The sequence below is a fragment of the Serinus canaria genome, chromosome 9, assembly GCF_022539315.1.
Source record: "Serinus canaria isolate serCan28SL12 chromosome 9, serCan2020, whole genome shotgun sequence".
NCBI lineage: Eukaryota > Metazoa > Chordata > Aves > Passeriformes > Fringillidae > Serinus > Serinus canaria.
The window spans coordinates 2,695,378-2,709,728 of NC_066323.1; the positions used below are offsets into that span (position 1 = coordinate 2,695,378).

At 43.2% G+C, this 14,351-nt stretch overlaps 1 protein-coding gene across 6 annotated transcripts in view; it reads right to left on the reverse strand.

The window, feature by feature from the left end:
• BCHE (butyrylcholinesterase) overlaps nt 1–14,351 on the reverse strand; it is a 48,584-nt gene that overhangs the window by 5,711 nt on the left and 28,522 nt on the right. For all 6 annotated transcript variants that reach the window (XM_018912737.3, XM_018912734.3, XM_018912738.3 and 3 more), the window contains one exon: nt 1,739–1,905. In XM_018912737.3, coding sequence (XP_018768282.1) covers nt 1,739–1,905 — 167 coding nt within the window. The remainder of the gene's footprint in view (nt 1–1,738; nt 1,906–14,351) is intronic.

Genomic DNA, 14,351 nt, shown 5'->3' on the forward strand with positions numbered 1-14,351 from the left:
CAGACTCAAATGAGGAGGGAATAAATTATTTCAGAAGGAATCATCTGTGCACCATGACAGTTTACATATTTTTAAGGCTTACGTGTTTTTTAAGACGAGCATTCAAACTGAGTCTCAGAGAAAGATTTTAAATTACTAATTAACATCTTAAAAGTGTATCTCGTTTTTGAAACGAGACTTTCCCTCAGTCAAGCTGCAGAATGTGATTCCAGGGCTGCAAAATCACTTTATAAAATCAATTCCTTTTGAAATCCAGAGCACAGAGGCTTCGTCTGTTGCTGGGCTTTGGTAAAACAGGGATACTGGTCTTGGAAAAACTTGGGTCTCCTCTGGTCAACTGATCCTAAAGTTTCAAACAATTAAACTTTTCCTGGCAGTGAAATCTCATAAATCCATTGCAGACATGGCCAGGCACAAATCAGTTCTGCTTTCCACAGGCAAATCCTGCAGGCTCAGGGTTCTCAGCAGTGACACTCCAGAAATAAAACACAGGGCTCTCACGTGAGCTGGAAACCAGAATCCCCTCTTGGCAGTGGCAGTGCACTCCCTATCCTCAGGGGATCGGGTGCGTAAAATAGAATCCCATAAATACTAGATAATATAACCCAAATAGAACATCCTGTAACGTCCCACAGTTTACACAGAACATCTAAAGCCTCCAGAGCTCCCTGTGCAACCTTGTGGGAACCCAGCCCATCCCTCCTGATGTCCAGAGCTACTGAGAGAACCCTTGGGGGGCTTGGAGGTCTTGGAATGTTGCCAGAAGCACTTGGTGGATGGATTTTCATCCATCCAGGGATGTGCCACCTGTGTATGAGGAGATGGAACCTGTGGGAATCACTGGGGTGTGAATGGTGAAGGGAAAACATGGTTATAGGGTAAATCCCAGATTTTGGGGTTTGGGTACAGGGGGGTTGTGGAGACAAGATGGAGCAGTCAGGGCGTGTCACAGGGCTCTTCTTTCTTCTTCTTGCCATCCATCTTCTGCTGTGGTGTTGGCACTTGGGGATTGCTCTGGGGTGAGGGTGCACTTGGTGACGAGGGTGACAGGTATTGGGGATAAAAGGTAAATCTGATATCTGTAGTTTTTGTTATAAAAGATGTGCCCGCCTTGGGGGAAGGTCAGAGTGCCTTTGGCTGCCCTGCTGGTCAGATCCCAGTCAGGCAGAGAGGGGACTTTGTAGATAAGATATAATAAACAATTCTGAAGACTGAAAAAACCTGGAGTCCAGACTCATCTTTTGAAGCCCAGCCTGCCAGAACCATCCTAAGTGTGTGTGGGAGCAGAGATGAACAGCTGAACCCCATACAACCTCTCCTTCAGCACTGATTTTCCTGCTCACTCCAGCACCCAGGAACCCTGGTGGCACCAAAACTCTTTCAGGGGGCACCCAAGAACAGAGGTTTCAGCACTCAGTGTCTCACATTGTGGCTGCACCTGAATTTTGGGACAGAAAATCTCCATATCACAAAGTCCTGGCCCTTGTGTGCCCCCAGGTTTTGTCCTGGTACAAGAAACAGGGTGGTGACCCCAAAGCCAGAAGCACAGGGCACGTTCTGGGCTCCACCCTCAGCACAGCAGGGACAATTCAATCCAGCACCAATTCAGCTTTACCCAAAGGAGCATCTCAGTTACAAACAGGAACAGAAAGATCTGAACCCAATGATCACATGGACATCCAGCAAAGGATCCTGGCATGGAAGTTTTGTACAAAAGCATCCAGAAAAGAATTGTTACCTGTCATTTCCACCACTCTGGGGAAAAAGTGTTTCCAGAATCGACAGTGCTGAGCTCGTAGTTTTGTCAGTACCTCAGAAGTGTTGGTGTTCAGAGTCAAATATTTTTGGTCGGCACTAGTGAAGACTGGCCATTTTATTCCATTAGTCAGGGTCCCATTTGGAGCTCTAAATGAGAAAAGAAACACTCCATTTAGAGTGAGAAGCCCCCTCAGCACACAATAAAGCATGATTTGAGTTTATTTAATAGTTGTTCAGCTTAAGTGTGTTACTTTGGGATGACTGATGTGTCCTTTTGGAAGTAACAGGGGGAAAAAGCCAGATAAATTTCATTTACCCTCATTTAAAGAAAAAAAAATCCCATTTGTGAGGTGTTCTGGGTTCATCAAAGGGAATAACTTAATAAATGATCACATTCAAGCAACTTTTTGAATCTGGAGATTCTCACCGAAGCTGTGAATTATTAGGGATGACTGTAGAACTAACCAGCCTGCCAGTCTGAGAGGCTGAGTGATTTGTGGTTTAGTCTGAATGCCTTTGATCCCTTCAGGTGGACAAACAGACTGGAGGAAATGACTGGGATTAACATGCAAGTAAAGGTAGAAATAATCTCCATACTGGGATGGGATCTGTACTGGGAGAGAGAACAATTATTCCTTGTTAAGAAGGAACTCTCATCCTGGAGATGTGTTGAGTCCTGCTTGTGGAGGGCCAAATGGGAGCAATCTGAAATCTTGTGGAAACTGGGAAGAGGAACAGAGGGCTTGACCCTTTATAAAACCAGCTCTGCATGGGAAAGGAGCACAGCTGTTGGTATGAAAAGAGTTGTGATAAATATTTATAATGCAGCAGAATTCAAAAGGCTCTAAGGACAGGCATCCAGATTTCACCTCCAGAAATGACAGAATCTGTATGAGGAGGGAAAAATGGCTTAAATGTGTAGGAGAACAACAAAATGGGCAGCGTTACATCAGGGAACACACAGAACAGAACATGGATTTTAGAATAAGTAGATTTGTATTTCAAACAGTCACAGATCTCCATTAGCTCAGAAGAGGTTGAGAATAGAAATTAAACATTTCATTTCAGTGGGAGCACAAGGAGCCATTTTCTGTCCTAGAAGCTGATATCGAGGAATCTGGGATTGAGGGCAGAGCAACAGTAATTGGTGATTTGTGGTGGGATAAATTAACTCTGAGCTGAGTTCACTTGGCTCTCTCTGCTTTACTTTTCACCAGGACTCCCCCTGGAAGACAAAGAGGAGTCCAGGGAGTGGAGCCCATTTGGGTTCTGCTTCCCAAGAGAGGGAACAAGGCAAGAGGAGTGGGGGGAGCACTCAGAGCACAAGATGCTGAAGCAATATCGACATTTCATTTCATCTCAGTTAATTCTGAATTAATCAAGTTTTCAGCCCATGTTTTTGTGTTCTGGGGTCTTTGGCATTGGCTGCTTCGAGAACCAGTGCTGGAATAAAAGCTTCAGGCTGTCATTTCCTGACCTGCTCCCTTCTTCACTGATTTTTCCTGGCTAATTCAGCTCTGATTAACCCACGGCACCTTTTTTGAGCGCACATTTATTTGTGGCTCCTGAGAATGATGACTTAAGCAGAGCTGACTTGCACTTCAGTTCAAGATCAGGATGCTAATGGTGCTGTCAGTATTCATTTAACAGCTTTTATGCTATGAAATAAATCATGACATCCCACATTATAATTTACAGGTGTGTGGGGGGATTACACAACGCCTCGATGGCTACAGATGTATTTTACTAAAAAATGATTGAAAGAACTGTCAGGTGAACACAGCACTTGGAAGCCCGTGAACCTGCTGGTTGTGCCAATCTCTGCATTTCTAGGAAGTTTACTGTTCAAAGAAATGCCCAGTAATTTCCTTCTTGGCTTTAATATTGGAAATTTCCCAAGTTAAAAAGCAGCTCCCAGTCAGAGCAAAAGGGAGATCACAGGAGTATAATTTGGAACAAGTTATGATTATAACCTTGTTGTTCCCTCACAATTACTGCTCATTCCTTCTTGCTAATAACTCCATGATGAGAATTGCAGTGCCCAGAATAGGCTGTAAAAATTCCCTGTTCTTTGCACCAGATTCAAGGTCTAATAATATTCCTAGAGAACAGTGGATGTGTGCTGGGAATATCTTCAGTGAGCAGACAGGAATCCAATACCCTGCACAAACCTGTCTCTGCCCATTTAGGTTTGGATGGACAATCTTTGGTGATCGATTACAGAAACTTGTTTGTACTGAAAAAATAGAGTTTCATTTGCATGGAAACCTCCATTCTGTCATCTTTTATCAATTCCTTAATCCTCTGCTCTTTCATCTTCTGGTATTGCTTAATCACCTCTGCTTCAGTAACTCCAGTTTTGCCACTTCAGTGCTGGCCCTGGGGCCTGATGGTGTGTCCTGAGCAGGCTTTGGGCTGTGCACCTTCAGGACAGAGCTCTATTCCATGGCTTTATCTTGCCAAATCACCTTCCTGGGACAAGATTTATCCAGAGAAAGCCTTAATGTTGTTTGGAGAAAATCATCAAACAGCATGGCTTGGAAGGGAAGTTGGAAAATCCAACCTCCTGAAATGAGAGGGATATCTCCAGCCAGACCAGGAATATGGGCTTCACTCAAGATCTCAGAAAGAATCTTGGTCCTTTTCTACACTTTTTACCATTTGCAGGAGCAACTCCTAAGGCAATGAAGAAATAGAATCCTTTGAACTGCTCCCAGAAAAGAAACGCGAGACAGAAAAACAAAACAAAATAAAACACAAACACAAACACAAACACAAACACAAACACAAACACAAACACAAACACAAACACAAACCACCTGTGTTTAAACTCTGGTGCAAACAGAATTTGTCTCATTCCTGAGCTATGTTTTCTCCTTGCATATGCCCTGAAATTATAGGCTGGATTCTCTCTACTCTGGTAGTGGCACAGCAGCTCATTTATAATAAATTATTTTATTAAGATGTGTTTTTAAGTGGAAGTTTCTTCATTGTTCTTGCTGTTACTTAGATCAGGTTCTTCCTCCTTTGGGTTTTTCCATCCACAATTGCCAATAACTTTCAGTTTTCAAGATTAATTTATAGCAAGTGTACTAAATTTGATATAGGCATGAAGAGGGGTTCGGAAGAGCTCATTCACCAATCATTTCTCTGTATTTAACATTCATCTTCAGCAACTTTAGAAACAGAAAGTTAATTTCATTCCAAAGGAAAATGCAACATGAACAGAGCTCTGTTAATCATAATAAACATACATACATTACCATTCTCATTAATATGATCAATATAGCCTGAGAAACAATACCAGCTCACTGCATTTTTATTAATATTCACACAGCTTCACCTTTACAAATGGCTTATCATGCAGACACACAAAAATATGTAATTCATCATCTGACTGCTTTTGGTAAACATTCAGGATGTAAAGTACCTGGAAAACATTCCCTTTATTTTTGGGAGCAAGTTCTGAACAGCAGAGTGAAAACTCCTGGAGTGAATTCTGTCCTTACCATGGAGGTTATTCTTTTGTAGTGTTCAGTTGTATTTTGAAGAAATCCAGAATGGCAAATGCTCTCTGCTAACCCTCCTGAAATCACATTTAGGGTGCTTTAGGAGTAAAACAAGTGTCCTACAGTGTAGCTTGGGCTGTCCCAAGCTTTCACCATGTTCCTCTTTGGGGCTGACATTGTGGGATTCTCCAGAGGACAAGAAAAACAATCCCCCATCTCAGTGCCTGCTAAGATGAATGAAAACTAATGACAATTCTGCTTCCCCTGTGCAGGAGGAATTGACATCCACGGGAGACCTGTTCCTGAGTGGGAGTGGATTGGCTCCACCCTGGCTGGAACTGCTCCTGCCTGTTTCCAGCTTGGCCCCTTTTCTTTTAAAAGCTGGTTTAAAGGCAGCAGAGAGGGCAAGTGGATCCCTTCCAGTGGCTTCTGTGACTCCTGGTGCCTGTTGGGCAGCACTGGCACTCAGCTGGTTTCCCTGGGATGGCATTTTATGAACTGTTACCATGGGCACAAGAAAACCAGGAGGGGGAATGGCCTTGGAGGGAATGCAACAGCAAAAACAACCCCAACTCTTGCAGGTTTCCTGCAGCTGCAGTACAAAACTTCTGAGAATTATGGAAACAGTCAGTGCAGCATCAAACAAGAAGGACAACCTAAAGGTTTCACCCCAAGGGTAGCTCTGGGAGGAAGGGCTGCTTCTGCACATCTGATGTTGGATTATCTTCAAAGTCTAAACCAAACAGATGAACCTTTTCTTTTTTTTTTTTTCTTTTTTTCTCTTTCCTCTCACATTTTGGAAGAAAACATTTTGTTGTTCTTTTTCCCCAGTTGGGCAGGAGGACACTCCTAATTAGCAGGAATGCTGATGAGGAGCTCCAGGCCCTCCTGTGCTGCCCCAGCCCCGCTCCAGAGGGAAGGGAAGTGTTTGTGGCATTAGCCAGGCCAGCCCAGCCAGGTGTCCCACAGGATTCCTGAAGGCCAGGGTGGGTGATGTTTATACCTGTGCTCATTTTCCCATTGCAGCACACTGCCTGCCAGGTTAATCTCAGTTTGGGGGGCTGGTGTGGTCCCTGGGGGGATGATGGGGTAGTGACAGCAGATTTTGTAAGGCTTTGCTTGGATGGCACCATGGATGTGAGAAAATAGTGATGGTTTTCTGAAAATATGTCAATAAACATTCTCATATAATTGAAATTAAAAAATTCCTCATATAGTTGTTCCTTAATAATATGCAAAACTCCTGATTTTGTGGCATTTGAGCCTTACTGAGATTCCCACAGCAGGAAGGAAAGGGCTCCTCTGATGAGCACTGTGAGTCTGAGGCATGTGCAGATCAAATCCTTCAACTCCCTTTTTAATCAGCTGGTTCTGGGAAGTTCATTATGCCCTGCTGTGCTCAGCTCTCACTCCCAGATCACACACACGAGTCCATAATCCAGTGACTGCAGAGTGTCCCTGAGCCAGAGGGAAACTGCTTTGCAAGTCCTAGCCTGGGTAAATATTATTCCTTCTGCTGATCCCTGAAGAAAGCAGCAGGATCCAGCTGGCAGAGTCCTTAACTGAGAGAAACTGGAGAAGAACCTTTGCAGCCAGGCTTTCTTACACCTTCCCAGGCTAAATAAAGCTCAGGATATTCCTCCCAGATTCCAGCCTGGACACAGCAGCTGCCTGTTTAAATGCCTTTAACTATAAATTATCGTGGGATGTGCTATTATAGATCAGTTTCAGGAAATGAAGCAACAAGCTGTTATTCCTTTTTTTTTTTTTTTTTTTTTAATTTGTGCTATTTGCTATTATGTTTTTTTTTTCTCCCATGGTGCTATTGGCTATTCCGTTTGTGCTGTTTGCTATTTTGTGTGTAATATTTGCTATATTATGTGGTGTTCTGTTCCAAAGAGCCTCCTGGAGCACCCACTGGGTTGAACCAATTCCTGCTGGTGCATGTGATAAATTCCTGCTGTACACAAGGCAGGCCTCAAGGTATTGCTCATAAATACATTTGAGACATTTAAATGCAGGATGTTCCAGCCCCTGGCTCCTGGACAGGAGGCTGCTCTGGTGGCAGGAGCAATCAGGAGTTTGAGCCAGAGCTAAGGAGCCCTGCAGCCCCTGCCTGCACTCCTGACCCTCTGGGCCGTGCTGCACGTGGGGCTCCTTCCCCCTGAAATGTTCCAGCCAAGCCTGGGGCTGCTCCAGGGACCCCAAACTCCACACAGAGCATGGATGAGATGGGATTTTATCATCTGAGGTCCGGAGCTGTCCCACTGTTCTGTGTAAGAGTCACAGTGAGGATCTCACACCTTCTCCAGGACCCAGGTTCTGGTGTCAATATTCACATTTCATGTTTACATGGCTTTTGGATAGACATGAGAGAGGCAACACTGCAGCTTAGTCCTTCTCTGAGCTGAAGGAACAGCTTTACCTCCCTTTCTCCCAATGTTCCTGTTTGGTGAGATCCTTCTGCCCTTTGGTGTGGTCTCAATTTCAGCTTTCAAGGGCCACTTCCCAAAGCTGGCATTTCCTACCAGTCTTGGCTGCAGGAAGACATCAAATGGAACTACAGCTTTCAGTCTTCACTTGTTGAAGAGGGATATTTGGGAATGGGAGGAGGTCCTGAACCCCACTGAGACCTTCCCTAGCAGGTAGGTAAAAGGAAGAGTGGGCAGGAAGGCACATGGCACTTGGCCTTGTAGTCATCCTCTGAGGCTGTTTGATCTCCTCTGCCCCCCCTCTCCCTCCTCATGACCTGGAAAAGCACAAACCTACACAATTCCTTCCCCAGAGTCACTCCCTGGAACAAACCAGGGCTCCATCAGAAACAAAAAAAGAGGGTGTGAAGGGAGAGAGTAATGTTTTTATAGCCACAAAACTATTAATACAGGGTTTTAAATTCCCACTGTCTTTGGTAAAATTTGTCAGCCCAGCTGGTTGTGAGAAAGAGTGAACACTGTGCTCATGGATATTATTGCTGCTTCCATTCCTTCCCTTCCCTGCCATTAATAAAGCTCATCCCAGGCACTCAGAAATTGTTGGATAAATGTGTTCAATGCTTTTCTTATCTCTAGAGACTAAATTTGCAATTGAGACTGTGCACTTGATGCTATGCCAGGATATGATATTTGAGATTTGTTTTCAATGGAAATTGCCCTAATCATGATTTATTTTCAGGATGGATGCTCCACAGAGCCCTGCACCAACCAAAACCCTCCGGATTCGTTGTGTCCTGATGGATTTCATCACAGTGGCATTTTTCTTTATATTTTCTACTACTGTTTTATTTCTGTGAGTGGGAGGAAGTGCATGAGTCACAAACTTTCACGACCATATAATATAGGCCAAATTGAGCAGTCCTAAAAATGAAACTATTGGGTGGTTTTCAGGAGGGGGAATTTGTTTTACTGCTTCATCAGAAACTGAACCACTGCAGCTTCATGCTGGGAAATGTAAACAAGAAGATAGAGTCCAAATAGATGTAATAAATAATAATAATAATAATAATAATAATAATAATAATAATAATAATAATAATAATAATAATAATAATAATAATAATAATAATAATAATTTCTTACAGTATAAATTCATTATAGGTTTGACATTTACAATTGGAAGTTACATATGTTTCCCTTTGATAAGGAAATGTGAATTATGTCCCGTTCTTGTAAATTCTTCTGAGTCTCTGCTTTGAAATGCAGCAAGAGGGAGATCTCCAAATAGCAACACATGGACTGGGAGCCATGGAAGAGTTGCTCTTAAGAAGAAACAATATGAAAAGAGAGGAGGAACCTGTTTAAAGTTCTTCTCTTTCAAAATTTAGAGGGTTTTGTGGAAATTATATATGCAGGCTACTTTGTTGCTAGGAAAAACAGCTGTTAAACATCTGAGCATTTCCAGTTGTACAGAAAATCCACTTGGAGGTTGCACCACGAATAAGACCCATGAGAGGCAGGTATTTAAAAGCTCATTAAAATGAAAAACTTTGTTAGAATTTAAAAAAGATCACTGTTTTAAAACAGCTGCTCCTCTAGGAAGCGGTGTAAATTTGAGGTAGTGCTCTCTAGGGTTTGCATTTTGTGAAATTGAGAAATTCTCTTAAGTTCCTGCAAGGAAAGGTAGAGGACACAGAAGTGTCTGGGGAAGCAGAGAATGTCAGCTTTCAATTTGACATTCTTATAGAATTGTGTAATATCACCAACTGCCAGCACAAAATGCCCAATTTCCACCAACACGGCTTCAGATTCTTGGGGACAGAACCTCCCAAATCCCAACACTGAGTTTCTAACTGCATTTCCCCCCCCACTGCCTTCCCCTGCAGCTGATTGAAAACAGAATTAAACACCACATTGAGCTCCCTTCAAAAACGTGGTGTTAGGTAACCTCTGCTGCTCCTCATTTCCTCTCCCTCGCCTTTGCCACTTCCCTGGAACAGCCAATCTCTGGCGCTGGGGACTGAATTAAAATGTGCACTCAAAGGTTTCCATTCCTCCCCTGGAACTCCTCAGCATCCCTGCAGATTAGTGTTCCAGAACCACCTGGAAAAATGGGCTTTGCAGACCTTTCCAGCCTCCATTTCTGGGGATGAAACAAGGACTAACTGCAGGAAAGCAGCAGGGAAGAAGAGTGGCCCTCCAAAAGGGGGTTAACTGTGGGGGAACAAACATTAATTAGAATTTCTCAGTGCCTTTTGGGACTGTGTGTGTACATGCCTGTAAAACAGATTCTCTCTGAAGTGCCTGGCTTTATAAGTCAATCAAATACAACCCATAATAAGTCCATGTGTGCCCTTCCTTCATTTCTCTCTTCTCAGGTTTGTTCTCCCCTGCAAGTATTTCAGACATTTTCTACGTTCATATTTCAATCTCATTTTTGTTCTCTCTCCTTTTTACATTTCTTGGTCACCTGATGTCTTGCAGCAGTCACATTTCCCTCTCTTGCTTTTCCATTTTCCTTACTCCCCACCAGACACTAAATTATTTACACCCAGGTTTCCCACCCCCACTCCCAAATTTGAGGTGGCAATCACACCATGGTTTTACTTCACTCTTGAAATGTTTCTTTCCCTTCATGCCTCTCCTTTCCCCAGAATGTGTCTGTGCAGACCCTTTGCCAGGCCCTTGCAACTCTGGCTTGTCACCGTCACAGTTTTTGGAAAAATCCCCTTGCCCAGGATTCTTCTCCTGGGAAGCTGAGAAGCCTCAGACAAAAAGGAAAACAAGAATATCCTATTTGCTTCTCCTGTGTTTTGCTGCTTTGGAATGTGGTTTGGAGATTATTTATCAACAGGAGATTGTTTCATTTCGTGTGAATTGTTTTTACTGAATGACCAATCCCAGCCCAGCTCTGTGGGGGCTCTGGACACAGTCACGAGTTTTCATTATTAACTTTTACCTTCTGTAAGTGTCCATTCTCTACTCTTTAGTGTAGTTTTAGTATAGCATTCTTTAATATAATATAATACCATAAAATTATAAATTAGCCTTCTGAGAACATGGAGAAATGACAGAAATTCCCCACCTGGCTCTCCAATAAAGGCTCTTCAACCCATCTCACTTATGAGGAAAGGCAGAGCCACATCCAAGATTTGGATCCATCCCTGAATTAGGTGGGAAAAGACCTCCAGGATCTGTAAGTCCAGCTGCTGACCCAGCACTGCCAAGGCCACCACTGTCCCATGTCCCCAAGTGCCACATCCACACGGATTTTAAATCCCGCAGGGGATGGGGACTGCATCACAGATTTTACCAGGGCAGGACATCCCTTTCCATGAGAAATTCTTCCTAATATCCAACCTAAACCTCCCTCAGCTGTTCCCTCTCCCCCTGTCCCTGTTCCCTGGAAGCAGAGCCAAGCCCCTGGCTGTCCCCTCCTGTCAGGGGGTGTGCAGAGCCAGACATTCCCCCTGAGCCTCCTTTGCTGAGCCCCTTCCCAGCTCCCTCAGCCTCTCCTGCTGCTCCAGCCCTTTCCCAGCTCCATGTCTCCCTCAGATCTCCCTCTCTTCCAGGGCTCAGCTGCTCTCCTTGCTCAGCCCCAAGCCACCACTGATGCTTTTGATCCCACAGCCTTTGAGCATGGAATTTGAGCTTCCCCTGCTCCCCAAAGCACTGCCAGAGCTCTCTTCCAGGCCATCCTCAGCATTCCAGCTCTAGATTTTAGTTTGGCTCTCACTCAAAGGCTCCTACAATATTTGGACATTTCCTTCTAGCTGTTCTCCTCTCCTGTTTGGAAACAATGGTTTGACTCATCTGTCGGAGGGAGGAAAATCCACACGGACAGAATTGAGTTTGCTGCACATATGGCAAGGAACTTCTTGTCATTCGCAATGTTTGTAATAAAATTAAACCAATCTCAACAATTTGCATCCCAGACTAATTTTCAAAAGACATCTGAATCAAATACTCCTGTTTTCAGTTTGGAAATTCAAGGGCAGCTTGTCAGCCTGCAAGCCAGAGAGAGAGAGATGCCTGCCAAGGTGAGTCTCTGGTCACTGATATTTTCCATGATCACTCTTTCCCATTAGTTTGCTAAAAAGGTGTTTCCATTCCTGTTCTGAATGTAACAATGGATGTAAACTCTGGCAAAGATGATGAGTCACTTTTAACAACTCAGAACTGAAGGTGGAAAAAATAGGAGTAAATTTTCTTCAAAATTAAACTTTTTTTCCCCCTTTTTTTCCAAGACTATAATTTCTGAAATTTCTTTGCATAGCTCAGAAATTTCTCACATGAAAGACAGCGAATGAGAAAGTAAATGTGTCCTTCTGGGTCAAAAGGAAAGTTTTAATTTTCTCTAACATGGGCAAGAAAGACTTTCCATATATATTTTTTGTATTTTTGGGAACCTCTCTCCCACTCTGTTCATACTCAATTTTTTTAAATACAGAAATCCTTTTTTTCCGGATTCTTTACCTGATAAGGAAAAAAAAAAATCACTTGTTAAGATGAAGAATTAAATTTTCTGGAAGGGTGTGAGATCCCAGGAGCAGCAGCCTCAGGGAAAGGTTCCTCTTGCTCCCCTGAGCTCTGGCTCTGGAGTGTTTGAAGACCCTGTGAGGATCAAAGTGACTCCAACCCCAAAACTTTCCTCTATCCCTGTGAACACGAGCGAATCTCTGGCAGAAATACAGCCCACAGTAAATTTCTTCCCTTGAAATGGCTCAGAGGCACATAAAACTTCCAACTTCCTGAAGTATAAGGAAATTAAAAGTGGTTGGAGTTTTTTATTTTTATTTTTTTCCCAGTATATTCAGTCCTTCCCATAGCCAGAGTATATAGGTCCCCAGTTCAAGTGCTGCCTGGACTCTATATGAGGCTGTTGGTTTTGTTCTCACTGCTCTGAAACTACTCTCAATAAACAGGTTGTGATAAGTTGGTAACAAAAGCACTGAAATTTATTATGTGTCTGCCAGAGGAACATCAGGGAAAGGCAATAATAACCAGACAAAATGCTTCACAGCTTTAGTGGGACAATCAAAGCCTCACAAATCCCCCTAAAACATAGGAGGAAATATTTCAGAGGCTTCACTTTATAGAAAAAGCTGCAAAGATTTGTTTCAGCAGTTGCAAAACTGGCAGGGAGACAAGTTTTGCCCGTTTCCTTTTATCAGAAACATTTTTCACAAAGCCTTAAAAAATATTATCTTTGTGTGCTCCATTATATTCATGCTTGAGTTTTCAGCCTGTCTGATTTGTCTGGTCCTTGTCTCTTTGCATCTCTCATCACTAAAGAACACAGTTACCAAATCTAATGGATAAAGGAATGGAAAAGGCACCCACAGGTTTGGGATCCCATCTAGTTTTCCTGGGGATAAATGAAATTTCTCCTTCCCAGAGCTGGCAGAGCATCCTGGGGCTGGGGATTGGTAGGACACTGTTGGTGTCACCTGCCTGCTTTCAAAAGCTTTCTGAAAAATAGCAAAATTGAGGCAGAAAAAGGAACTTGAAAAATGTTCAGAAAGAGAGATCTCTATTTTTTCATGAGTGCGGCTTAAAATCGAATGTGCTGGGAAAAATTTAAGAGAAGGCCACTGAAAATTACCACTGTTGTTAAAATCAAAATTATTTCCACACAAACACAGTCATACCAGAGCTGATCCAGCCCTTTTCCTGACCCCACACCACGCTTTCCTGCTGAATCCAATCTGCCCATCTCTCCTTGTCTCACTGTGGTGATATCTGGTATTTCATCACATGATTTTGAGGCTAGGAATTGACATTCTACTGCCAATACTCCTAAATGCAAGAATTAGCTGAGGAGACCCCCCAGGTCAAGGTAAAGGGAGGAATTCAACCTCAAAGTGCAAATCAAGAATGTTGATTTTAGAATCTCTTCTTTCTGATAACCCAAATCTTTTTATTAGGTTTGGTTTATTCAGACAGCAGATGTAGTAATTCTCTTTCTTCCCTTGCTGGTAGAACAAGGATTTTTCAGGGTATGATGAAAATGTTGCTCTTTCAAGGCTCAAATGTATGAAAAAGAAAAAAAAAATATTTTATGGAATATCTTGAGAGCACAAGGAATGGCTGGGATACTTGGTCAAAGTGACTGGATACCCAAATTCAGCCATGAAAAGGGCTCTGTGAGCAGGATCTTCACAGACTGTGTCAGTACAGATTCCTAGAAATGACCCTTTTCCTGGGATCCAGAGGAGAAATTGGAGTCTAACAGCAGCACCAGCTCCAAGGCTCACAGGAGAAATGTGTGTTCCTGTCTCCTGCTGAATCCTCCACATCTCCACTCCCTGTTTATATTCCAAAATAGAATTTTGTCATTTCCCAGGAGAAATGGCCACTAATCACTGCTGTTTATTTTAGCCAGGATGTGAAATAGGAAGTGTCAGAGATCTGGAAAATTGCATCTGCTGCTGCTGGGGATGGTGGTGGGCTGGGAAACCCCTGGGCTGGCTGACAGAGTCCTTTAGTCACTGAGAAATGCAGAAACCAAGGATTTCACACTCTTGGGAGGCTTTGAAGGAGCCACTCTCTGTCCCTAACATCTTTTCTTCTGTCCTTACACGACATGAAGGATTTCTCACAAGTTTTCTTGGCTTTTATCCCTCCAGTTCTCTCTCCCATCCCTCTGTGG